At 39.1% G+C, this 23,685-nt stretch overlaps 1 protein-coding gene across 7 annotated transcripts in view; it reads right to left on the reverse strand.

The window, feature by feature from the left end:
• Positions 1 to 23,685, reverse strand: part of ACACA (acetyl-CoA carboxylase alpha) — a 244,968-nt gene that overhangs the window by 40,117 nt on the left and 181,166 nt on the right. For all 7 annotated transcript variants that reach the window (XM_025041628.1, XM_025041629.1, XM_025041627.1 and 4 more), the window contains 2 exons: positions 1,568 to 1,711; positions 864 to 984 (listed from right to left, as the gene is read on the reverse strand). In XM_025041628.1, the coding sequence (XP_024897396.1) occupies positions 864 to 984; positions 1,568 to 1,711 (265 nt within the window). The remainder of the gene's footprint in view (positions 1 to 863; positions 985 to 1,567; positions 1,712 to 23,685) is intronic.

A 23,685-nucleotide genomic window follows, 5' to 3' on the forward strand; every position in this document is an offset into this window, starting at 1 on the left:
GTGAAATCAGCCCCAAGATGGGGATATGTTAGATAAACATGGAGGATGGGCTTGTTCTTGCTCTATAGATTTATAAAATTAAAAGTTCTGGACAGTCTCTTCATGAATAAATGATCTTACAAAGTGACCTTACATTAATAACTAAAGCAAGTGCCAATACTGTGACCAATATAAGAAGGGCACTTGCAGGGCAGGGGCGGGGAGGAGGCTCAGCGGGAGATTGCTAAGCATCAGCCCCAAGATGGGGATATGTTAGATAAACATGGAGGATGGGCTTGTTCTTGCTCTATAGATTTATAAAATTAAAAGTTCTGGACAGTCTCTTCATGAATAAATGATCTTACAAAGTGACCTTACATTAATAACTAAAGCAAGTGCCAATACTGTGACCAATATAAGAAGGGCACTTGCAGGGCAGGGGCGGGGAGGAGGCTCAGCGGGAGATTGCTAAGCAAAGTGTAGTCACACTCTACACTGAGGGGGTCTCAAAGACCTTTTCTAAAACTGATCTGATTAATCTCTGTTTATACAAACCAGATGGTCAAAGATTCTGGTTCTATAGTTCTATGACTTTATGACTTATATTTAACTGTTTTAAAGTCTTTGAACCCATTAAATAATAAGTGCTTTAACAGCAGAAAAAACAGAAGAAATGTATCAGTGACTGCTCTGCTTATGATTCAATGGCTGATTTGTAAATGTCATTTCATTATTTTTCATATGTTGAAGGATTTTTCTCATTTCTAGGTACTTTAGTAGCTGTTTTCTTTGTCACATGCTATTGTGCAGGAATTGGTTAGTAACTAAAAAAGGCTGAAAGCTTGAGAGCCAGGGTACCACAGGATCGTCAAGCATATACATACTTGGGTGAGGACGGCCTGCTAGCATCCATCGGGGATCATATGGGGCCTTTGTGGGAACAAACTCGATGATTCTATCTATAGGATCCTTTGAGTTCAGGATAGGAACTGAACTGTTTACATTCTGAAAGAAGATTAGGAGGGAAAGGGCACAATAATCAGTAAACAGCAGTCCTGTATGCCAACTGTGCAACAACCGCTACTAAGACAGCAGAGCCCACATACGGAATTACACCCATTAGTCTCGATCATAAGCTAGAAGCATAGCAATTGTGTGCTGAGCCCTGAAGAACAGGCACAAGTTTCAAGTCTCATGTAGGAGCCTGGCACAAAGTGGAGCCTTCCGATTCTTGATTTCAGTGTGCCCAGGTTTCTGGGAAGCTCTCCAGAGGGATGGGAGGCTATTACAAAGGAGAAAACTCACAATGAGGAGAAAGCCTTAATATGCTGGGATCTGAGCCCTGATATACCATGAAGGCTTCTGTGGCTGGAAAATATCAGAAAGGGACTTACCCAATGAAATCCAAAGACATTTTAAAAGCAGAAGGCAAAAGATGGCTTTAAGGAAGAAAACAAAATCAACAGCTTTCAGAGGAATATTTCCTAAAAAATTCCTGCACCATATGGTCTCAAGCACAGAGACAGTAAGCTGTGGTGAAGGGCCTGGGTCCTGTGGGCTTAGTCAGTGCTGGGTAGGAAGGGCTCACCTTGGGCATGTAAGACAGCCAGTGCAGGATAGTGAAAACCCCTTCAAAGTCATCACAAACGGTGCTGTGAGTCACCCCATTGTTGTGCATGATCTGGATGCCCCCGAGCTGGTTGTTAGAGGTGTACACTTCCCTTCCAAGGACCTGGAGAATGAGAAAAGACATTCATCTAGATGGAAACCAAGGCGAAGTCTATTTTGTAATCCTCACTAAAATGAGTTTTTTTTCTCCACAAGACAGAGATTCCAGCTTCCGTGAGTTGTTCTCAGGGATGATCTGGACCTTTGTCATAAAAAGAAAACGTAGGAAACAAAAAACGTATTTAAACAATCACATATGCTGTTGCAATTTAAAAACCAGCAAGCCCCTCCCGCCCAGCTACCATTGATAGGCAAAGCATACTTTGACTGAGTGAAACCATGGTGGGTGAGGCAGGGACCCTGAGAAACTGGCTACCTCATATCATCTGCGGGCCTGGCAGAGTTGCTGCATATATACATAAAAGAGATAATGTGCCTGTCTTTGGACAATCTTTAGTGACAAGTCTCAGTTAAAGAAACACTGAGGTTTGAGTTCTTCGTGTTTTTTTTTTTTTTTAAAGATTACTTTTCCCCTTTATTTGATTTTTAAAGCTGGTGCCCACACATAAGCCCTAAGGCTAGCAAAATCCCAAAGCAACTTATGATACAGACACAAACCCCTGAGTCTAAAGTCTTCTTTGTGTGCTGGGTGCAGGGCGGTGATTTATACCCAAGCCTGTCTCTCCTCCCTCAGGAAGGTTCCAGAGAATTCAGGGCCTCAATCCCTGGGTATCCCTGGAGGAATTTAACCCCTGTGAGGTCGAAGGGCACCTGCAATTGGAAACCAGTTTCCTCTAAAAAAGAAAAAAGAAAGACAAAATATTTGTAGACTTGGACATTGTAGGGTTTCTTTTTCTCCTGAAGATTAGTTAGTAATTTCTTTCAGAGAAGGAGGTTTTCTGACCCAGCAGATGGAAGCCGGGCAGCCTGGTCACTGACTACTACTGCAAACTGCTGAGTGTGTGGTAATTGCCAGGCATCTCGGGTAGCCCTGGAGAGCTCTAAACTGTTGTAGAGCACTTACTGTATTTTGCCTTTCCTTTTCCCTCTCCCTTCCTCCTTCAGAAAATAACTACAACACACAATTTCTTCTTTACTAACTTTTATTCATTTACAGTCTCTGGGGAAAACCTAATAAACGAAAGACCAGCAAATTCCACCTGTATCTTCCCATTTTGTCCCTTCTCGTTAGAAGCTTTAAGAGGTTCCCTTGTATGCTCGGTTACCCCCTACCTCAAGACCCTCCAAAGGCTGGGGAAGTTGGTGACAAAGTAATCACCTCAGTGTGACCTAGCTGGCCTTGGTTCCATTTTACTTCAGCTAGGAAGGATGGAAGAATAAGAAAAGCAAAATTGCTCTCACATTGCTGCTTTGCTTGATAAGGAAGTGCAGAGAACAAGCCTTTGCAGGCAGCCCTGAGCTGAGCAACACGCTGGCAGCTCCTTTGAAGGAGCCCTCAGAACAGGGGAGACCATGTCTGACCACTGGGTTCCCATCCTCCTCTCAGTCTGTCTTTAATCTCAGCCCAGGCACTGCGGCTCTTTTCTCATTCTCCTGCTGTCTCTTTCTATTTGCCCTCTCTCTGACTGATACACTGATCTCTCGGTCACTCGGCTTTCTGCTCCACTGAGTCCATATTACTAATAACACCTCCGCCACGGCCAGTTTACCTCATGAAGGCAGGAGCACATCATTACAAAATAAACTCATAACTTTGACATTCTAGCAAATACACGCCGTTTGTTATTTTTATGGCTTTAGTCTTTCTAACAGGCAGAGGGCATTACATACCTGTTTCATTTATATTTTAAAATGTGTGCACACATGCACACTTGTGCATGTATCAGGAAACAAAACAGAACAACAACAACAAAAAAAACAAATATCCAAAGCAATCAGTCGATGGGGGACCCTGGTGGAGGCTGAAAAACTCTGTCACTCAGGGAGGCCATGCTCTGATCTGGCTCCGGTTTTATGGATGTCATAAACCTGATGGCCCACAACTGGTCCTTCTGGGACAGAATGCTTCTCTGCCAGAAGTCATTCAGTGTGATCAGCAGTATTTTTAATTATTAAAATAAAATAGGAAAGGGGGAAAAGAAATAAAAAGGAGACACTGTGCTGACCCTGAATATCTGATATTCATAGTCTATGTCAGGAGCCAATAACTTGCTGCCTGGAAGAGAGAGCCAGGGCCATTTTCTACTCAGAATCACTATTTTCTGTCCTATGAAACACTGTCTCCAGTGTTTGGCAATGTCCAACCACTTAACCTCACATCTCTCCAAAATTAGTAATGGACCGGTGAAGAACCAAAGCAGACCAAGAGAGCTGTCCGTGATTAAATACACCCTCCTTGGATGTCTTTGCCCCCTCCTTTCAAAGAAGACACTATCCAGAACTGGGTTATTCTCAGAGGCTCTGCCACTTGCCCATTCCACCCCATATTCTTACAAACTAATGAGAGACAAACTTGGAAGGAACAAGAATTTAATAACTTGGTTTGTCTTCCTTTTACAAGTGGAAACTCAAGTTCTGATGTGTTGTTCTGAAAAGGCAGCAGTATTTCTATATTTCCTCTCCTCTGGGTTCAGAAAGAAACCTAACCAGGGCTTACCACAACCAAGAACATTATTTCTGAGCTAAAGAATGTTTGTCGAGTGGGAAAATTTATTTAATTTGAGAATTAAAGAGAAAAAGTATAGGACAGACTAACAGAGTATCCAAATGGCTCTGATAAGCCTTATCTTTGGAGGTGAGGGTTTGGGAGGGGAAAGACACACAGAAATGAAATGTGCTTCACTAACCACAAATGCTAACAATCATAGCTACTTAACAATCGGTGAAGAGAAAGCACTACCTTCCAGCTCATCTTCAATGACTGTATGTTTGGGGCATGCACCAGGAGAATGAGGGCACACACAATAGCTCCTGATTTATAGGGGTCGTTGCTGACTCAAGCGGTTTTAATGATTTTAGAATACTTCACAACAAAGGCTCCAAAGAAGCAGAACCTGGGCTAGGACAAAATCTATTCTAACTCTGAAATGATCATGCTGGAACAGTTACGTGAACACTGATTAGCATCTGGGAAGACAAAGAAAAGAGCCCGTGTAGAACCACTATTTTATTCTTCAATGTGTACCGACCTTCTAGAGAAAAATCTGGGGTAAACGGCTCTCATCACCAATAATATTTTCATGAAGAAGGTGAGCTTCATTTATTAGTTTTTTTCAACTTTGACATATACATTTCTATATTAAGTCAAGTTGCTTGCCATATTCCATTTCCCAAATTATTCCTCTCATATTTTCTACAGCATGACACAAACCTTTAATTTATCTGCCCAACAAGCATCAGTAACCATTTAAACACAGGAGCCATTCAAACAGAGGTGACTCTCATAAGGCCCCACTTTGCTGCTCCCTGCGTCTAAGTAGAGCAGTACCATGAACTATTAGGAACAGGCACCATCTCAGAGCCCCCTGCTGAAGAGTGCCCATGCCAACAAAACTGAATAAGGGCTGAGTCTGAGAGGAAAGAGGATCTTCATCCACTATCAATATTAAACTTAAGCCTCATCCAACGCTTCATTCATTGTGGCTGGCAGACTTGAGAATTAAGGGCACCTCATAAAAGCCAGTGATTAGCAGAGACACAATTGTTAAAGGCTCCACTGAAGATGCTACATAGCCTTTCGAAATTTTGAGGTACGTAAGTACAAATGAATGCAGTCACACATACATACATACTAAGGCCTCTGCTGCTCTTGCTGCTTATCTAGAGACACTGCAGACAGCTCAGGTTTACCACAGCTGACAGGCAATGAAAACAGCCTAATATACCGCTTGCTCTCTCCCTTAAATCCCTTTTTGGAGATCAAGATAAACACATTCTTCCTTTCCCCAGTGCTCTCGACGTTTGACTGAAGTGGCAGAGCATTGTGAGGTTTTGTGCAAATGAAATCACTATGTAATACTGAATGAGTATAGTATTTACTTGTCAGGATATTTGTCAGCACAGGCATTGAGATTTCCAAGTTTTGTAGATGCAACTTAGCTCAATTTTTAAAAAATTGCTTTTGTCCTAATATACACATTATGTTGGGAACCTTCAGACTTATAGGCAAATATTTGCAATCGTGTGCTGAGGATGTGAAAAATAATGATGCATATCAGTGGAATAAAAAATGAAATCTACCACTGCTTTCCCCACTTTATCCAATCTTTCTCCCGTTAAACAATCTTTGGTAGGTCAGGGCAATTGTCTATTTAAAGAAGCAGGAAGTACAAAATTCGTCCTGCATCTAAGAATTAAGCTACACAAGCTGGGTCCTTCCTGCAATTCTCCTTCTCATTAGGACATTTTGATTCACAAGAAGATTTGAGGAGGGTTTTTGTAAATTTCCCAAGCAACTGTCATCACTGGACTTCATCCATGATTCTAGATATTAAAGTCACTCTGGGATGTGTCAGGTTGTTGATAAAGGTTTGGCTAAGGAAGAAAGAGAGAGAGATGAGAAAATAAGTGGGAACAGGGAAAAACTGGTAAAATGGAAACAAAAGAAAGGAGAAAGAATGAGCACGAGGAAAAGGGAGGGGGAGAAAAGAAGCCAAGGAAGAAAAAAGTACAATAGCTCATCTACTCATGCTGCTAACACCCTCCTCCCTGATCTGAGAGGGCTACATTTTTAAAAGCTGACAAGTAATTCAATCTCCAATTAACAATTTTAAGTGGTGCAGCACATATTACTGTGCAAATGTTTCTCCAGGAATATATCCAAGGGTGAATGGAATTAAATCTCAAGGGAGACAGGACCAGTGTCCGTGTGACCAAGAATATTTGGGGGTTCCTAATACACAGACTCAGGGCTACAACTTTCCCCCTTTTTGCCATTGTTGTCACTGGCAAACTGGAGTGCTGGTTGGCAGCTGGTGGGCTAGGATTGGAGGAAGAGAAAGGGTACAGTGACAGTGCTGGCACGGGATGGGAAAGCCTCTGACTTGAGCCACAGTGGATTCAAGACCATCCACTGTAAGACCAAAAGTCTCTCTATAAATGGCAAAGTTAGAAAGTAATTGGGTTTGCTGACGGATAAAGTGGAGTAAAGGGACTGTGTTACCTGTGGCAGAAAAATATATTTAGCCAAAAAGAGACTGAGATACAGGTGAGAAATAACACCAAAAGACCTCTGTTTACTGAAGGATAGGGAGAACAGAGGAATGAGTTAGATGGCAGAAGGATGATAAGGATTTGAAGGTGGACTGGGTGAGGAAAAGAGCCTCATTTTTAATGTAATGGTGGGTAGAGAAGAGCCACATGACAGTCTGTCAAATACATGAGAAAAGGGATAGGCTTCGGGAGCAAAATCTAACTGCCAGAAGAAACCGCTCATTTCAGGGATCCATCAACTGCTCATTTAGCTACGGACTTGAGTGTACTGATAATAAATTACTTCCAAATCTGGAAACTTTGTAAGAGTCTGGTTTATTGAACTATAATTTACATACAGTAAAATCATCCATTTTTAGGTGCACAATTCTATGAATTTGACGAACACATATAACCACCACCACAATCACCTCAGAAGTTTTCACCCCTCAAAGTTCCTTCTCCTTTGTAATCGATTTCCTTCTCTCACACATAACAACTACTGATCTGCTAACAGTTTTGCCTTTTCTAGAATATTATATAAATGGAGTCATATAGTACGTAGCCTCCTAAGTCTAGCTTTTCAGTTAGCATAATGCATCTGAGATTCATTCATGCCGACACAGGTATGAGTAGTTCCTTTTTATTGCAGAGTAGTATTCCATTTTATAGAAATACCACAACTTGTTCATGTATTTCCCTGCTGGTGGACATTTGGGTGATTTCCAGGGTTTTTTTTTTTTTTGGCAATTATGCATAAAGCTGCTACAGACATTCATGTACAGGTTTTTGTGTGGATATATTTTAATTTCTCTTTGGTAAAATACTCGTTTTCTTAAGCAAAACGAGTGGTTTGATTTTCCTCCCTTTTTTGCTTTCCCCAGTAAAGACACTGGGTTTTGTTGTATGAAGTATAATGGACATACGATCTGTTAGTTTCAGGTGTACATAGTGGTTTGACATTTATATACGTTACAAAATGACCGCCACAATGAGTCTGGTTTCCCTCTGTCACCATACTAAGTTAATATAATATTATTGACTATATTCCCCATGCTTTACATTCTATCCCCATGACTTATTTTATAACTGACAGTTTATACATCTTGAACCCCTTCACTCTGGCAACAGGCAGTCTGCAGTCTGTTTTCTGTATCTATGAGTCTAGTTTTGTTTTGTTTTTTAGATTCCACATAAAAGTGAAATCATATAGTATTTGTCTTTCTCTGACTTATTTCACTTAGCATAATACCCTCAAGGTCCAACCTTGTTGCAAATAGCAAGATCTCATTCTTTTTAATGGCTCAGTAATAATCCATTGTATACATGTTCCACATGTTCTTTATTCATCCATCAACAGACACGTAGGCTGTTTCCATATCTTGGCTATAGTAAATAATGCTGCAATGAATATAGAGGGGGATATATCTTTTCAAATTAGTGTTTTCATTTTCTTTGCATAAATACTCAGAAATGGGTTTGCTGGATCATATGGTAGTTCTAAGTTTTTGAGGAACCTCCATACTGTTTTCCATAGTGGCTGCACCAATTTATATTTCTATCAACAGTGCACAAGGATACCGTTTTCTCTACATCCTTGCCAACACTTGTTATTTGTGTCTTCTTGATAATAGCCATTCTCTTGTCTTTTTGGTTACTGCTATTCTGACAGATATGAAAGTGATATCTCATGGTGGTTTTTATTTGCATTTTCCTGATTAGTGATGTTGCATAACTTTTCATGTGACTGTTGGCCATCTGTATGTCTTTGGAAAATGTCTGTTCAGGTTCTCTGTCCATTTTTTAATTGAATTTTTTCTGTCATTGAGTTGTATGAGTTCTTTATATATTTTTGATATTAACCCCTTATCAGATATGATTTGCAAATATCTTCTTCCATTCAGTACGTTGCCTTTTCATTTTGTTGATGGTTTCCTTTGCTGTGCAAAAGCTTTTGAGTTTAATGTAGTCCCACTTATTTTTGCTTTTGTTGCCCTTGCCTGTGGAGTCAGATCTAAACTAATATCAATAAGACCAATGTCAATGAGCTTAATGCCTATGTTTTCTTGTAAGAGTTTTATGGTTTCGGGTCTTACATTTAAGTCTTTAATCCATTTTGAGTTTATTCTTGGATATGGTGTAAGAAAGTATTCTAGTTTCATTTTTGTGCATGTATCTGCCCAGTTTTCCCAAAACCATTCATTGAAGAATACCCCATTATGTATTCTTGCCTCTTCTGTCATAGATTAATTGAATATGTATGCGTGAGTTTATTTCTGGGCTGCTATGCTGTTCCACCAGTCTATGCAGGCAGTACCATACTGTTTTGATTACTATAGCTTTGTAGTATAGTTTGAAATCAGAATGTAATACCTCCAGCTTTATTCTTTTTTTCAAGATTGCTTTTGCTATCTGGAGTCTTTTGTGGTTCCATACAAATTTTAGGATTACTTCTTCCAGTTCTATAAAAATGCCATTGGAATTCTGATAGGAATTGCACTGAAGTTTTAGACTGCTGTAGGTAGTATGGGCATTTTAACAATATGATTCTTCCAATCCGTGAGCACAGAATATCCACTTATCTGTGTCTTTTTCAACTCTTTTTAAACTCTTTCATTAATATCTTTTGATATACAGGCTTTTCACTTTCTTGGTTAAATTTATTCCTAAGTATTTTATTTGTTTAAATGCAATTGTAAATGAGATTGTTTTCTTAATTTTTCTTCCCGATAGTTCCTAATATACAATGGATTGCCGTATGTTAATTTTGTATCCTGCAACTTTACTGAATTCATTTATTAGCTCTAATAGTTTTTTGCTAGAGTCTTTAGGGTTTTTGATATATAGTATCATGTCATCTGCAAATAGTGAGTTTTATACTCCTTCCTTTCTAGTTTGGAGGCCTTTTGTTTGTTTTTCTTGCCTAATTACTATGGCTAAAACTCCCAACACTATGTTGGATAAAAGTGGCAAGAGTGGGCATCCTTGTCTTGTTTCTGATCTTTTCAGCTTTTCTCTGTTGAGTATGTTAGCTTGTGGGTTTGTCATTTATGGCCTTTCTTATGTTGAGGTACATTCCCTCTATATCCATTTTGTTAAGTTTTATCATACATGAATTTTGTTGAATGCCTTTTCTGGATCTATCGAGATGATCATATGATTTTTACCTTTCATTTTGTTAATGTAGTGCATCAGGTTGATTGGTTTGTGAACAGTGAACCATCCTTACATCTCTAGAATAAATCCTACTTGATTGTGGTGTATAATCCTTTACTGAATTTATTTCGGTTTGCTAATATTTCGTTTAGGATTTTTGCATCTATCTTCATTTGGGAATTGGTCTGTAATTGTCTTTCTTTGTGCTCTTTCTTTGGTTTTGTATCAGAATAATGCTTGCTTTGTAATACGAGTTTGGAAGCATTCTCTCCTTTTTTTGGAATAGTATGAGAAGGATACATATTAAATCTTTGAATGTATGGTATAATTCACTGGTGAAGCTCTCTGGTCCTGGACTTTTGTTTGCTGGGAGTGTCTGGACTACTGATTCCATCTCCTTCCTAGTAATTGGTCTATTCAGATTTTCTATTTCTTCATGGTTCAGTTTTGGAAGACTGTATGTTTCTAGGAATTTATCCATTTCTCCTATGCTGTCCAATTTCTTGGCATATAATTGTTTATAATAGTCTCATGATTCTTTGTATTTCTGTAGGTATTAGTTGTAACTTTTCTTTATTTTTCTGATTTTATTTGGTCCCTCTTTTTTTCTTGATGAGTCTGGCTAAAGGTTTATCAATTATTTTCTTATCTTTTCAAAGAACCAGCTTAGCTTTATCGATTTTTTCCCCTAATTTCTTAGTCTCTATTTCACTTATTTCCACTCTGATCTTTATTATTTCCTTCCTTCTACTAATTTTGGGCTTCATTTGTTCTTTTTCTAGCCCCTTTAAGTGTAAAATTAGATTGAGATTTTCTTGTTTCTTGATATAGGGCCTGTATTTCCATGAACTTCTCTCTTAGAACTGCTTTTGCTTTATCCCATAGATTTTGAATGTTGTGCTTCCATTTTCATGTCTCAAGTTTTGGGGTTTTTTTTATTTCCTCTGACTTCTTTGTTGACTCATTGGTTATTTAGTGGTATGTTGTTTACTCTCCATATGTTTGTGATTTTTCCAGTTTTTTCCTTGTAACGGATATCTAGTTTTATACCCTTGTGGTCAGAAAAGGTGCTTAATATGATTTCGATCTTCTTAAATTTATTGAGTCTTATTGTGTGGTCTAACATGTGATCCTGGACAGTGTTCCATGCGCACTTGGTAAAAAGGTATACCCTGTTATTTTTGGAAAAAAAGTTCTATATATCTATTAAGTTCACCTGGTCTAATGTTTTAAGGCCAATGATTCCTTATTTTCTGTCTACATGATCTATCAATTGATATAAATGGGATATTAAAATCCCCTATTATTATTGTATTGCTGTTATTTTTCCCTTTAGTCTGTTAATATTTGCTTTATACATTTAGGTGCTCTTATGTTGGGTGTATAAATATTTACAAATATTATATCTTCTTGGTAGATTGACCCTTTTATCATTATGTAATGCCCTTATCTTTTGTTAGTCTTTGTTTTAAAGTCTATTTTGTCTAAGTATTACTACCCCAGCTTTCTTTTCATTTCCATGGAATATCTTTTTCCATCCCTTCACATTTAGTCTGTGTCCCTATATTTGAAGTGAGTCTCTTGTAGGCAACATGTAGATGGGTCTTGTTTTTTTTTTCTTTCTATCTATTCAATCACCTTGTATCTTTTGATTGGAGAATTTAGTCCATTTACATTTAAAGTAATCATTGAGAGTTCTGCACATATTGCCATTTTGTTAATTGTTTTGGTAGTTCTTTTCTGTTCCTTTCTTCTCTTGCTCTCTTCCCTTGTGATTTGATGACTTTTTGTAGTGTTTTCTTTAGATTACTTTCTCTTTTTTTGGTATCTATTGTAGGTTTTTGAGTTTTGAGTTCATATATAAAAACATATATAAATAGCAATCTATTTTAAGCTGATAGTCACTGAAATTCGAACACAAACAGTGTGGTGGGGAAGGGGGATGCTCACCCACTACATCTGGTGGTGCTGTGAGTGTGGCATAAGGGCACGGGTTAGAGTGACAATGCAAAAATCGTGCCTGTTCATGTGTGTGCTAGCAAAGTAAAGAGAGCCTATAACAATGGCATCCACTAGTGCTTCTGTCCCCAGAGAAGGGTCCCAACAATTTCTGCTCCTCTGGCAGATGCTTTAAAATTAGCAAGTGAATCTCCTTCACATATGCTCTTCTCAAACTGTTGCTTTTGGTGCTGGGTCCCAAAGCAAAAGAGTCTGTGAGCAAGCCCTTTATGAGTAGGATCATCATTCCCTACAGACCTATGTTTTTCCTGGACATAAGAACCATTGGTTTTATTTTTAAAAATTAAAAAAAAAACCTTTTCAATTGTAGTTGACATTCAATTTTATATCAGTTTAAGGGGTATAGCACAGTGGTTTGACATTTACATAACTTAAAAAGTGATTCCCCCAATATGCTTTGTACCCACCTGACACCATATTTAGTTATTATAATATTATTGATTATATTCTCTGTTGTACTTTACATCTTCATGGCTGTTTTATAACTACCAATTTGTATATCTTAATCCCTTCACTTTTTCAACCAGTCTCCTAATCCCACTCCCATCTGGGAATTACATTTGTTCTCTGTTTCTATGAGTTAGTTTCTGTTTTATTTTTTTAGATTCCACACATAAATGACACAGATGGCATTTGTCTTTCTCTGACTTATTTCACTTAGCATAATACCCTCTAGGTTCATCCGTGTTGTCACAAATGGTAAGATTTCATTCTTTTTATGTCTAAGTAATATTCTATTGTATATATGTACCACACCTTCATTCATCTTTTGATTAGAGCATTTAATCCACTTAAATTTAAAGCAATTATTGATAGGTTTGTAGTGATTGTTATTTTGTTTTCTGATTGTGTCTGTAGTTCATCTCTGTTCCTTTCTTTTCTTGTTCTCTTCTATGTTGATGACTTTCTGCAGTGTTGTTTGGACTCCCTTTTCTTTATTTCTTATATGTCTCTTGTAGATTTTTGGTTTGTGATTACCATGTGCTTCACACATACCAGCTATTTTAAGTTAATGGTCACTTACGTTCAAACACATTCTAAAATCACTACCATTTTTACTCACCCCTCTCCACATTTATGTTTTTGTCTCATTTATTTCTTTTGCATGTGTGTGTTTGCATGTATCCCTTAATTTACTGTTGCAATTACACATGATCTTCCTACTTCTGCCTTTTAACCTTTGTACTAGCTTTAGTGTTATTTGATCCGCTGCTTTTATTATGTGTTTGCCTTTGTCAGTGAGAACTTTTTTCTTCACAATATTTTCGTATTCCTGTTGTTCATTTTCCTCTTTTTCTTAAAGAATTCCCTTTTATATTTCTTGTAGTACTGGTTTGGTGGTGAACTCCTTTAGCTTCTCTTTGTCTAGGAAGCTCTTTATTTCTCCTTCGATCCTAAGTGATAGCCTTGCTGGTTAGTTTTCATCACTGTGAATATTTTGTACCAATCTCTTCTGGCTTACAAAGTTTTTGTTGAAAAAATCAGTTGACAGACTTATGAGAGCTCCCTTGTAGTTAACTGCTTTTCTCTTGCTGCTTTTAAGATTCTCTGTCTTTAACTTTGGCATTTTAATTATAGTGTGTCTTGGTGTGGGCCTCTTTGAGTTCATCTTGTTTGGGATTCTCTACACTTCCTTGACTTGTATGTCTGTTTTTTTCACCAGGTTAGGGAGGCTTTCAGTCATTATTTCTTCAAATAGGTATTCAATCCCTTGCTCCCTCCTCTCCAACTTCTTGTACCCCTATGACGTAAATGATGGCATGCTTGATGTTGTCCCAGAAGTCCCTTAAACTATGCTCATTTTTTTAGGTTTTCTTTTTGCTGTTCTGATTGAGTGTTTTCTGCAACTTTGTCTTCCAAACTGCTGATTTGATCCTCTGCTTCATCTAATCTGTTATTAATCCCATCTAATGTATTCTTTATTTCATTTATTGTAGTCTTCATTTCTGACTGGTTCTTTTTTATATTTTCTATCTCCTTCTTTGTGTATCCTATCTCTTTGTTGAAGTGCTCATTGAGATCATCTATTCTTCCCCTAAGTTCACTGAACGTCCTTATGACCAGTGTTTTGAACTCTGCATTGGGTAGATTTCTTGTCCCCATTTCATTTAGTTCTTTTTCTGGAATTTTGTCCCATTCTTTCACTTGGGACATGTTCATCTCCTCATTTTGGCTGCCTCCTTGTGTTTGTTTCTATGTATTAGGTAGATCTACTATGTCTCCTAGTCTTGGCAGAGTGGCCTTATGTAGTAGGTCCTGTGGGGGCCCAGTGGCACACTCTCTCTGGTCATCCGAGCAAGATGCTCCAGGGATGTTCCTTGTGTGGATTGTGTATGCTCTCCTGTTGTAGTTGAGCCTTGGTTGCTGTTAGCATGTCAGTGGGTAGGACTGACCCTCAGGCTGACTGGCTGCAAAGACTGGCCATGACTATAGTGGAGAAGCTGACCCAACAAAGTGGGATCCGCTTTAGTGGGGCTCTGGTGGCTGCCAAGTCCACCCTTTGAGTGTGTCATTTGTGGTGCTAACTGGATGGTGCTCTGGTGTGGTGTCCGTGGGAGAAGATGAGTTCAGAACCTTCCTATGCTGCCATCTTGAACTGAATTTTTCTTTCAAAATTCCTTATCTAGACTAGAATTAACCTAGTAACTCTATATAATATAAAGTCATACAGTTGACCCTTGAACAACATGGGTTTAAAGTGTACAGATCCCCCTATACACAGATATTTTTCAATAAATGTACAGTTGGCCCTCCATATCCCCTGGTTTTGTATCCACAGATTCAATCAAGTGTGGAATGAACCCAGTATTTTTGATCTGCAGTTGAGAATCTCTGGACGCATAGGGACAACTATATACATTGTTCTACCCCATTTTATATAAGGGACTTAGGTGCCTGTGGATTTTAGTATCCACAGGGAGTTCTGGAACCAATACCCCATGGATAGTGAGGGACAACTGAAGTTTTGGGGGAGGCAAAAATTATAAGTAGATTTTTGACTCTGCAGGGGGAGGTATCCTTAACCCCCACACTGTTCAAGGGTCAACTGTATTAGGGTTGCTCTACTGAGCTGCACGGACCTGATTTATTGAGAAAAGGCATATTTTATCAATGGGTCAGAGAAAAAACAAAGATACTCAAAACTTGATTATATGTTTCAATGAGCTTAAGTTCTCATATTTGCATCTTATGCTGTTAGTTAAACTTGGGTGAGTTATTTTCCTTAATAACACTGAGTTTTCAATTTCTCTTATGTGCATACTATTTTAAAGGGCTTAAATTCCAGACACTAAAGCATTATTAAAATTAGGAACCGGTCAACAATCAACCAGAAAAACTTGAAGCCTGGACACGGGAATCTGTAGCTCATTCTAAATAGCTCTTAAAGCTTCTCCTTTCATAATTCAACACTCCTGACTGTGTACATTAGCTGATTAGGCTGTGTGAAGACAGCTACTCTGAATGAAAGGGAACATAGCTAAATTTGAATCCATGCACAGGGGACATTCCCTAGAATGATGAACAGCCAGGAGGCAGATTTCTAAACAGTCTCGTTTCCGGAGTCTTTATCATATTCACAAAGCAGTCTGTGCACAGCCAGGGCCTAGGTCTGTCTTCCTCCTAGGGAAGACTAGAGTCCTTGCATTTCTAATCTACCGTTGTGTGCAGTTCTTGCACTTTTAATTTATGAGTGTTTTGGGGGGACCTCTCTGACTTGGGAACATATTGGCTTGGTCTAATGCTTGGAGATTATTAAACTCGGAGCTATGCTCCACTATCAAGTCTACAGATCTTTTATTTAGAAGATATGGTGCTCTAAATGCACAAAGAGCTCCCTGTCACCTTCACATTAAAGCCCCTAGTGCCTGGTAAATGGAATTATATAGCTGTCATCTCCTTTCCCCAAAGTTTTAAGAGTACAATGGGCTCATTTTTTCACACTCCATCCCAGCTTCAGAACTAAGAGACCTACTTTGTATTGATTTAAGGTCTCAGAAATAAATAAACCTGCTTCACTGCTGTGATTCACAACAAATTCATGATACACTATTGCATGATATATTTCAAGCTCTTGCTCTGGCTCTCTTTTTCCTCTGGTGAGTGATGGGGGAGGTGGGAGGTAGTGGGGAGCTGCAAAGCTGACAGCCTGATGGTTATTGGAGATGGCTGCTGACTGCAAATCCAAGAACAGACACTGTTGGAGGAATATGAGTTTTTTTTTAACTGGGGGGCAGGGGTGAGAAGCTAATTTACTTGGGTTTCAGGCTGGGGTTGAGGGGAAAGAAAGGTTAAGAGGAGAAGAGTGGGATAGGTGAAATAGTAAAGCATCAAGTGAACACTAATTTGCAAAGACAGAGCTATGAACATTTGTAGAAAGAGAGAAATGTGAAGATAACCCAGCATAAGAAAGTGTATCATATGACTAACTGGAAAATAAAGAAGCTGAACCATTCTGCCTAAGGAACCATGTTCACAGTCCTAAGAGGGCACTTAACATGAGTTCAGAGACAATGTTTTATTAGAGGCAGAAAGTACAGAGACCTTACATGCCACAGAACCTATGAAGTACAGGCATTTCTTCATTCCAACACTCAGAAAGGAACATAATCCTGCAAGTTGAAATGGACACTCTAGAGATAGGGCAGAGATATTACGGAGGTCCACATGTACGAAGTGAGCCAGGGACTGCTCACTGAGGCGAGAGAGTAATAAATTCTAGCATTTTAGATTTGGTGTGTGAGCCCTTAGAGCTTCAGCATACCTCAATCTACATCACTTTTACTGATTCATGAAATAAGTACCACAAAACCTTGGATCCAATGAGTTTTAACTAGTATCTAAATATACAGCACCCAGAAGACCTATACTCCAACTGTGTCAGGATCCTGACTTTCAGCTAGGCAGGTGATGAGAAAGCAGGAAATAATCAGGCTCTAAAAGCCTCGCATGACGCCGTGCAGCAGACCCCTAAGTTTCCAGAGTACTTCAAAGTGGTGTTAAGTTTTAGCTGTTTCTCTTGTAATTACACTTATTTCATATTTTTAGCTGGCAAGAATGTTATTTATGAATCCAGTTTCTTTTCTATCTTTGAATAGCATTTTCATCTTCACTACATTTGTTGTTGAGACAAGGCCAGACTCTTAAAGTAAAAGGACATGAGAAAGATTTTGGTTCCATTCAATTCTACATAGGTTAGACCATCAAACTGGAAGTTGCTTTGTTAATTTTGAATACTACTTTTTAAGAGGAATTTGTCCAGAGAAACAGACTTTAGCCAAATATAAAGAAGAACTTTATATAGATGAAAGGGATTGGCTGAAAAAGTACTGAGCTCCCATTCAGTTGAGTTTTTCAAGCAAACTGAATTAATGTTTGGCAGTGGTGTCACAGAGGAAATTCAATGACTGGGGAGCTGGACTTTTAGAGGGTCTTTCCACTCCCAACAATTATAATTCTATGGTCACTGTTGTCCACATGAACACCACCCACCACCACTACCATATGGTATTCATGGATAAGAAATGAATTTTAAATCATTATGCTTTACAACTCCTGTTCCTAATTTCACTTGTATATAATAGTTTTACATAACACTAATATATAATCTCACTAATAGGGTAATATATAATACCTAAATATGTAGCAAAATTTTTATATGCCATCTTCCCCTCCCCCAATCTATCTTTTCCCTGTCCCAGCCTAATATGGTTCCCTGGTTACAAATCAATATCCATCTTCACAGCATAACAGAATACTAGAAATTAAAGAGAATTAAGATTAAGAGATCCTCTGGTCTTCACCTTAAGGTGGAAAATGAGTTTTACAGAAGAAATTGAGGACCAAATAGATTAAAGCCCAAAGTTGCTTTACCTAGTAAATGGCAGGGAGGAGAATAATTGAAGTTTTTTGCTTTTTTTCAATCTAAAGATTTTGTAACTTAAAAAACTTTGAACACATTTATAATAGGTTGCCAAACATGATAGTTCCTGAGTCTATATTCAGTGCCCCAGGCAGGACCTCAGAGCTTTTACTTTATCTAGAAGTTCTGGAATGATACCTACTATAAGTCCTTCCAAGTCGTTAGTCTCTAAGCCACCATACCTACATGGGGCTCTCTTAGAGAGTCAGAAACAACTTCTAAAATGGAGCTCTGAATGGCAATTCCATCCTGCAATATCTCTAAACTAGACAGGTCGGGATTAGGCTGCTGGCAGATTACCGTGAGCCACCAAATGGAATCACACACACCCGGTACAGTTTTCTATCAAACTTGAGAAACTTTAAGTGAAAAACGAACAAAACAACCCCCCAAATGGGGACAGGTTTGCCCATATTTTGTGGGGGTGGGAGAAGGGCTTGAAAACTAAGGAGATGTGCCCATTGTAATCCTTTCTGAGAACTCATTCATAATGCTATAGCGAGGCTTACTCGGAAAGGAAGCACAAATGCCCTCTTCAGAAAGGAGAGCAATCCCATCTGGAGCTTCGGGAGTACAGGGACTGTCTATTGTGAAAATAGGTAGTTAGGGACTTTTAAAAATGCAAATTGCTGGACCGATCCTTAGAGTGATTATGGGTTATTGTACCAACAAGTCCTTGGGGACACTTGTAGACAGATGACTGACACATACACTACCCTATCAGGACCAAATATGGTGCCTCTCACGTTAATGGCTTTCCAAAGTGCGGTGATTGTCTTCAGATAATGTCTACTGGGAAAGTCAATACGTGAATGTACTGCCACAGTGAGGACCGACATCTAACATTCTCTTATTGGAATTTTTGCCTTCAAGGGATCTGAAAGTATAGAGAACGTCATGTTTGTATTTCATTTCCAGAGCCTGGATAATGAGATGCAATGAGAAAAGACCCTCAATGCATCTTAGGGGAGACTACATTCACACTAGCGATTTACCTATATTAACTAATTTAATCCTCACAAGAACCTGGTAGATAGGTACTCGTATTATCCCCATTTTACAGTTAATACAGCCAAGATTCGGAAAGGTTAAATAAATTGCCCAAGATCTCACACTACTAGGTGGCAGAGCCAGGAATTAAAGCTGGCAGTTTGGCTCCGGAATCCATGCTCTTAACTATTTTACCTCGTTAGTTACGTGAACATTGTGATGCTGCCTCACAGTGAGAGCCTCGTGAGCTCCCCTCCCCTTGCGCCTCCATGGCGCTCTCACGTTGCGTGTCAGAGTCATGGCTGAGTATGCGGTATGGACAGTGCAGGCCCCTGGTGCTATAAGCTCATGGGAGGAACTCTGCTAATGTACCCGACAGAGTCAGCAACAACTTCACATTTCATATTTTACGTAGATACATAAAAATATGTATTTGGAAACCGAGATCAAGAAAGGGACTTTCATCAAGTCTTAAAAGCAAGTTTAGCTGAATTTGCCCCTTACTGGCCTAACATATAACCCTAGCCACAACCACCATATAATTTCTTTCTCCTTGGCAGATGCAGTGGAAACAGGGGCCTGATCTCGTTAAGGGGGATGAGATTATGGGATATTTTTCCCCTCCTAAAGCAGAAGCTTTAAAATGCTTACCACAAGAAAGTCACAAATCACACCTCCTGAATGAATCTATAACCCATCTAGCATAGCCATTGGCACATGCCTTACCCTGACAGACAGTTACTGTCCAGAAGACAAGCTATAAACTGCAAATTCTGATTTCTGTGTACAGAGAGAGCTCTCACCAAGTCTGGGGCAATGGACTGAGAACTAGCAGGCTGCAGTCTACATCAGCCTATCTACCACATGACATTATGTTAAACATATTAAATGGAAAAGTAGAAGAGGAGTTGTGGGGGAGGGGAAGTAAATCAGAAAATTACTGCAAATGTCCAGTGGCACCTTGACTTAGGAGTTTATGACTCTACAAATTGTCTTAGCCTTTTAAGGGTCTACCTTACCAGTTCCCCAAGCACACAGGTTATTGCCTCTGCCAGGCCAGCACGACTCCTTGCAAGCAGGGTAGTTTGTCATATCCATCAAGTCTGTCCCTACCACTCAGTGAGGCATTTTGAGAACTCTGCCATTCGTAGCCTACATTTTGTAGGACTAGGAATCTATGAACTACTACTTTGAGTGACACAAAATAGCAGGCTATAGAAGCTTCTCTTATTTATGTCATCACTATCATGACATTTGAACAAAAAGGAAAACGACCAGACTACCTTCTCTTCTAAGGCCTTATGGATATTAAGCACAGGGGACTGAGCCTATTTTAAATGAAACTTGGGGACATGGAAGTTCATGTTCTGATGCTGCTCTAGTCTCTGTCAATGGAACCAAGTCACTTTACCTCTTACTGTTTTAGCCCACCTACCTGTAAAATGGCCCTAATATCACTAGTCCACCCAGAAGGTCGCAAAAGAGCCAGACAGATGTTCTTGATTTTAACTTTACATAAAATCATCCAGACTGTCTCTAATCACCAGCCCATGGCTTTTAGCATAAATGTCATATCTGCTTCTGCAATATTCAAGAAAATTCAGGTACTCTATCTCTCCTCAACTTGGTAATATTTTGAATATTTTACTAATAACTGCAGGCAACAAAGAGCAAGAAAGACAAGGAAAGTGAATACACAAATACTGAGATCACAAGGGGAAAGGGATAAAAATACAAATGTGAGAAATGCTTTCTGGTTTTGGAACAAAAGACAGTGGCAAAGGATGGTGCTCATGGCCAAAACGAGTAAGTGTACAGTAAAACCACTGAAGAGGAAAAGCAGGAAACCGCCAGAATATTTTTTATTTTCTATACAGGTTACTACTGTTGTCTACAAAAAGAAATTTTTTAAAAAGAATCTTTGGAAGCAAAAGGTAGGAAGGTCTAAACTAATTAAAAACAGGTCGGCTAACGACAGGAACATCACGTGTGCGCTGAGATGAAGTGCAGCCATAAAAGCTTGATGCATACATGCAATGTATTAAGTTGGGAATGTGTGTATCTCCAGCTTCATATCTATTAAAGGAAAAAACAATTTACATGTTGCTACATTATGGAAGTATGATATGTCATATCATACAAAGGGAGCGTCAACCTTTTCTCTTCAAATCAAACCATGTTAAGTCAAATCAGAGATGGGGTTTGGGAAGGATATAAGGAAGGGAGGAGAAAAGCAGGGAGAAAGTTTTTTAAAAATCTCTGCCTCAGCAAAAGTTTTCATTAAAATTTTAGACAAATGATCCCTGTGTCCTTCTCCCTTGCTGCCTGGGGCTCCATGCTATTTCTATGCAAATAACAACCTCGTGGTTTATATCTTATTATTTCCACCGGAGCTGCAGCGACATGACCTGAGACGTGTAAGAGATTGGGGGGCGGGGGGGATGACTTGGTGAGGGTGGGGAGAGAGAGAAAGAGGGGAAAAGGGAGAGAGAGAGAGATGGAGTGGGTGTTCACTCAAGTGTGAAAAAATATTGTCAGGAGTGAGCGTCAAGAACAAAAAAAAAAATTGCAGGGATAACGTGTTTATTTCAGTCCCCCCACCCCCTCCTCAACACCCCCGCCTAGCAAACCAGCACCTTTTAAAATTCATTGGGCATCAGGCGATCATGCACAATCCATCTGCTTTCACTTTATCATTTGCATTTCATGCCTCCTGGCTTTTGATGTGCTGATACTTTGATGCAGTCAGGAGACGCGCATTATCATTATTTCAATTTTCAAAGGGGTCAATGGGATCGGCACTTGCACACACAGATTTTTTTTCCCTAAAACCTCTGAGCACCCCCGTCCTTCTTATTCTTCACCCTAATGTTTAACATAAAGGATGAAGACTCAAAAAGGTGGGGGTCAAATGTTTTCAGTCTAAAAGCTGGCATATACTGCCTGCATTTCCACTTTACACAGGTACAGACATACTACGAGCAAAATGGTCAAAGCTTGAAAGGAGGCTCTACAGTGTTTTAGACACACACAAAGACTTTCTCACACATGGATACTCAGGAAGGCACACAGAGAAAGAGAGGGATCTAGAAGCAAGATACAGACACAAAGAGACAGAGAGACCAGCACTCACACAGGAAGAGACATGCACTCAAGTGACCTGCACACACCTAGAGTGTGAAAGACAGAGACTCCTACAGAAAGGAAGGCAAATAGAGATTTAGAAAGACACCAGTAAACACAAAAACGGAACCTGCACAAGGAGTCAGAGGAAGCAGTCTGAGCATGTAGCTCCTGTACACTTTCCTTTTTCATATCTGATAGGCAAAGGGGCAGAGAAGACATTCTTAATGAATTTGCATGAAATAGTGTGTCTTCCAGCAACTCTATACTTAAGCACCGACATGAAGATAGTGAAACAGAAGGAGCAGGATTAGGTAACCTCTATAACTGATCACTCCCTTCAGCTACAAATGGTCATGTCCTTCTGGAAATCAGCATTGTTTGATTAGTTACAGTTGCAGCTTTACTTGTCTTTTCCTCTGCAACCAGACTACTCCTTTAATAAGCAGCTCTGTAGGCTCGGAAGATGGTGACTATAACAAATTTTATTGGAATGATTCAACTGGATTTTAAGAAAAAAAATCCCTAAAGCTTTCTTAATGGTACGAATGAAATTCAACCAGCAAGTTCCTGGGCAAAACCAAAAAACCAGCAACAACACCCCAACAAAACCACCAAACCTTTGCTTTTTGTAATATTCTTTGTGTATAACATACTATCAGGAAGAAAATAAGAGACTCAATGTAACAAGATACATTTCAGAAATTAGCTCTTTGTTCAGGTATGGGAACATTATGAAAATACAAGTGTTTTCTTTAAATACTCTCCTCCCAGATAATGATACCTACAGTTCTCTTTGACATTCATCAGTATCGTATCCTAAGAAGGTATCCAAAAGAGCAACTTAAAAAAATTTAAGACACTTAGTGGTTTCTTCCACTGCAATAATCTCCCTCAGTAGTGACAGTTCACAAGTTTTATTTCTAGGCCACTCTCAAAAAAGGGAGCAGGACATCCAAGTTTGCCATTGTGAGCTGCTTTCCCTTTTCTTGAAGAGAAAGGGAAGCCCAGAGAAGGATACACTAATGCAGAAAGCAAGCTGATCACATCAACCATTCTCCTCAATTCTGACATCCCCTAAAGCTAACTGGACCAATGGAAGTAACAACTTTTTCTAAAAGGGAATGATAGGATAGGCCACTTAAATTCCTATCCTTCCACCTGAAGGTCAAAGCTTGATAAAAAGTTTGTGCAAGTCTAGTAAATAAAACATCCAATAGAATTTAGCATAGGTGTAACTCCACAAGCTCAATCACTACACCATGTGAGAGGAAAAAGGAACTGAAATTGTAAATGAGGGCCAGCACTTTGTGCCCAATACTAGGTATTTTACTTATGTCTTCTCATTTAATCTCTACAGTATCATTTAAAAGTGTAAATTATCCCCTTCTGACAGATAAAGAAAGCTGAAGAGCTGATAGGTTATATGAGCTGCACAAGGCCAGCTAGCCGGCCCCAGACTATTACATATTCCTGGTTCTGGAGAGACAATAATTTTCCTATGCCAGCAAAGACGTGAGAACTATATTGTTCTCTGTACATTCAAGTATTCTCAGACAGTTTTCACTCCTGCAAGAACTGATCTCGCCATTCCTTTTTCCCCGCTTTGGTAAAGCCCCAATGAGCTTGGATTGAAAAGGCACAAATATTTCTTTTGCAAGGAAGATAAGCCTCTACAT

Source organism: Pteropus alecto, unplaced genomic scaffold (genome assembly GCF_000325575.1).
Source record: "Pteropus alecto unplaced genomic scaffold, ASM32557v1 scaffold98, whole genome shotgun sequence".
NCBI lineage: Eukaryota > Metazoa > Chordata > Mammalia > Chiroptera > Pteropodidae > Pteropus > Pteropus alecto.